The sequence below is a fragment of the Coenobita brevimanus genome, chromosome 59 (genome assembly GCF_032717465.1).
Source record: "Coenobita brevimanus isolate Jiangsu-jjx chromosome 59, ASM3271746v2, whole genome shotgun sequence".
NCBI lineage: Eukaryota > Metazoa > Arthropoda > Malacostraca > Decapoda > Coenobitidae > Coenobita > Coenobita brevimanus.
In genome coordinates this window covers 29390653-29393152 of record NC_137012.1, presented here as the reverse complement: position 1 = coordinate 29393152, position 2500 = coordinate 29390653, and the positions used below count along the sequence as shown (strand labels likewise).

General features: G+C 36.0%; 2 protein-coding genes across 4 annotated transcripts in view; both read right to left on the bottom strand.

Moving 5' to 3' along the window:
- Positions 1-2500, bottom strand: part of Nca (neurocalcin homolog) — a 171095-nt gene that overhangs the window by 44957 nt on the left and 123638 nt on the right. The window lies entirely within an intron of this gene.
- LOC145402882 (neuronal calcium sensor 2) overlaps positions 1-2500 on the bottom strand; it is a 123951-nt gene that overhangs the window by 13005 nt on the left and 108446 nt on the right. Inside the window, exon 4 of the mRNA XM_080274790.1 lies at positions 27-155. Coding sequence (XP_080130916.1) covers positions 27-155 — 129 coding nt within the window. The remainder of the gene's footprint in view (positions 1-26; positions 156-2500) is intronic.

Here is a 2500-nt window from a genome sequence, read left to right as displayed (position 1 = left end):
CTACACCCCCGCACACCTGGACTCACCTGTACGATCTTGGTCATCTCGGAGACATCAATCACGCCGTTGCCGTCCACGTCGTACATCCGGAAGGCCCATTTCAGCTTCTCCTCAGGGGTTCCGGCGCTGGTAACGTCAATGGCCAATAGGAATTCCTGTGAGAGAGGGTGAGGCGGGGTTAGTCCTGAACACATGAACACACGAAGTTAATCCTGAACACGTGAACACATGAACACACAAAGTTAATCCTGAACACGTGAACACATGAACACACAAAGTTAATCCTGAACACGTGAACACATGAACACACAAAGTTAATCCTGAACACGTGAACACATGAACACACAAAGTTAATCCTGAACACGTGAACACATGAACACACAAAGTTAATCCTGAACACGTGAACACATGAACACACAAAGTTAATCTTGAACACGTGAACACATGAACACACAAAGTTAATCCTGAACACGTGAACACATGAACACACAAAGTTAATCCTGAACACGTGAACACATGAACACACAAAGTTAATCCTGAACACATGAACACACAAAGTTAATCTTGAACACGTGAACACATGAACACACAAAGTTAATCCTGAACACGTGAACACATGAACACACGAAGTTAATCCTGAACACGTGAACACATGATGGTGAACATATGAACACAGAAAGTTAATCCTGAACACGTGAACACATGAACACACAAAGGGATGTTAGTAATGCCTGTGCAGATATGGATATTAGTGAGCACCTGAACACATTACTAATGAACAGAACACATAAGGACATTACTGAACACGTGAACACACAAAGGGGTATTAGTGAACACCTGAACACACAAAAATATTGATGAACAGAACACAGGGATATTAGTGAACTCATGAATAAGTGAACACCTGAGTAAGTGAATGCCTGAGATATATCTATTTATTATTTATTTACATATTTATTTACAGGGTTCCAGTCGCCCTAGAAGCCACCCCGCATCATGGTCCTCCAGACTAACGCTGCTTCAAGTGAGGTATGTTTTATTTCGTGATCCAGCCAGAATTAATCACAATGCAAATTAAACAAAAATCTGTCTTTCGATTATCATAACATTTTGTAATTTGTAAAAAAAAGTGCAAATCATTCTTTCAAACAACCGAAAAAAGGTAATCGTTCATTTTCACTGTTTGCATATTTCTAATCTTTGTAAATTGAAAAAAATGCTATGGCGACTTTTTTCCCTTCTGTAAATGTTAAAAACTGGCAATTTTTTAATTTTGAAACTTTTTAAATAGAAAAAAATGCTATGGCAAGTCCTTCATTTTTCATAGCCACGTTTTGTCAATTGTAAAAAAATTATAAATCTTTTTTTTTTTTTTTTACTAAATTTAAAAAGAAACCGTTTTTTTTTTTTTTTTTCATTTTTTAAAATCTAAATAAAAGAAATTGTTTAGGTAAGTTTTTCGTTCTTGATAATCACGTTTTGTAAATTGTAAAAATATTGGTTAATCGATTTTTTCAGAATTTGTAAATTGAAAAAAAAAAAATGCATATGTAAGTCTTTCGTTTTCCATAATCATGTTTTGTAAATTGAAAAAAAAAATGGTGTCACTTTTTTCAGTTATTATTATTATTATTATTATTATTATTGTTGTTATTTTCATTTTTATTATTTTACTGTTGTTATTGTTATTGTTATTCTTATTAATATTTTTACCATTCCTTTATTATTATTATTATTATTGTTATTATTATTATTATTATTGTTATTATTGTTATTATTATTATTATTAAGGAAAGTTTTTATGGGGGAAAAGTCATGTGAAAGATTTTTTTTTTTTCAAGGAGTTTTAATTTTGGTTTTGGAGTTAGGCTGTGTGTGTGTGTGTGTGTGTGTGTGTGTGTGTGTGTGTGTGTGTGTGTGTGTGTGTGTGTGTGTGAGGGGGCTGAGAGGAGCGGTGTTGTCTTACTTATTTACATCTCACGCCAACCCACCTCCAGCTCTCTCTCTCTCTCTCTCTCTCTCTCTCTCTCTCTCTCTCTCTCTCTCTTTTCAGGCCTTCCTTCCCATCCTCTTTAATAATCAAATATTCTCTTTCCTTCATTCACACTTCCATTCTGAGAGCCTTGCTATTCCTCTCTCTCTCTCTCTCTCTCTCTCTCTCTCTGACTCATGCTCTTTCTCACGCATTATTCATGTCTCCCCCCACTCTCCCGCTTCAGTTGAGAGAGAGAGAGAGAGAGAGAGAGAGAGAGAGAGAGAGAGAGAGAGAGAGAGAGAGCCAATTAGCATACACCTATTTCTCAGGTATAAAATCATCAGGTGTTGCACTGCGTAAAATACCTGCTGTGAGTGAGGTGAGAGAGTGAAAGAAAGAGCAAGTGAGAGAGAGAGAGAGAGAGAGAGAGAGAGAGAGAGAGAGAGAGAGAGTACGAAAAAAAATGTGTGTGAAAGAGTGTGTGAGTGAGTGAGAGAGAAAAATAAGTCAAAGTATATAGGTGAA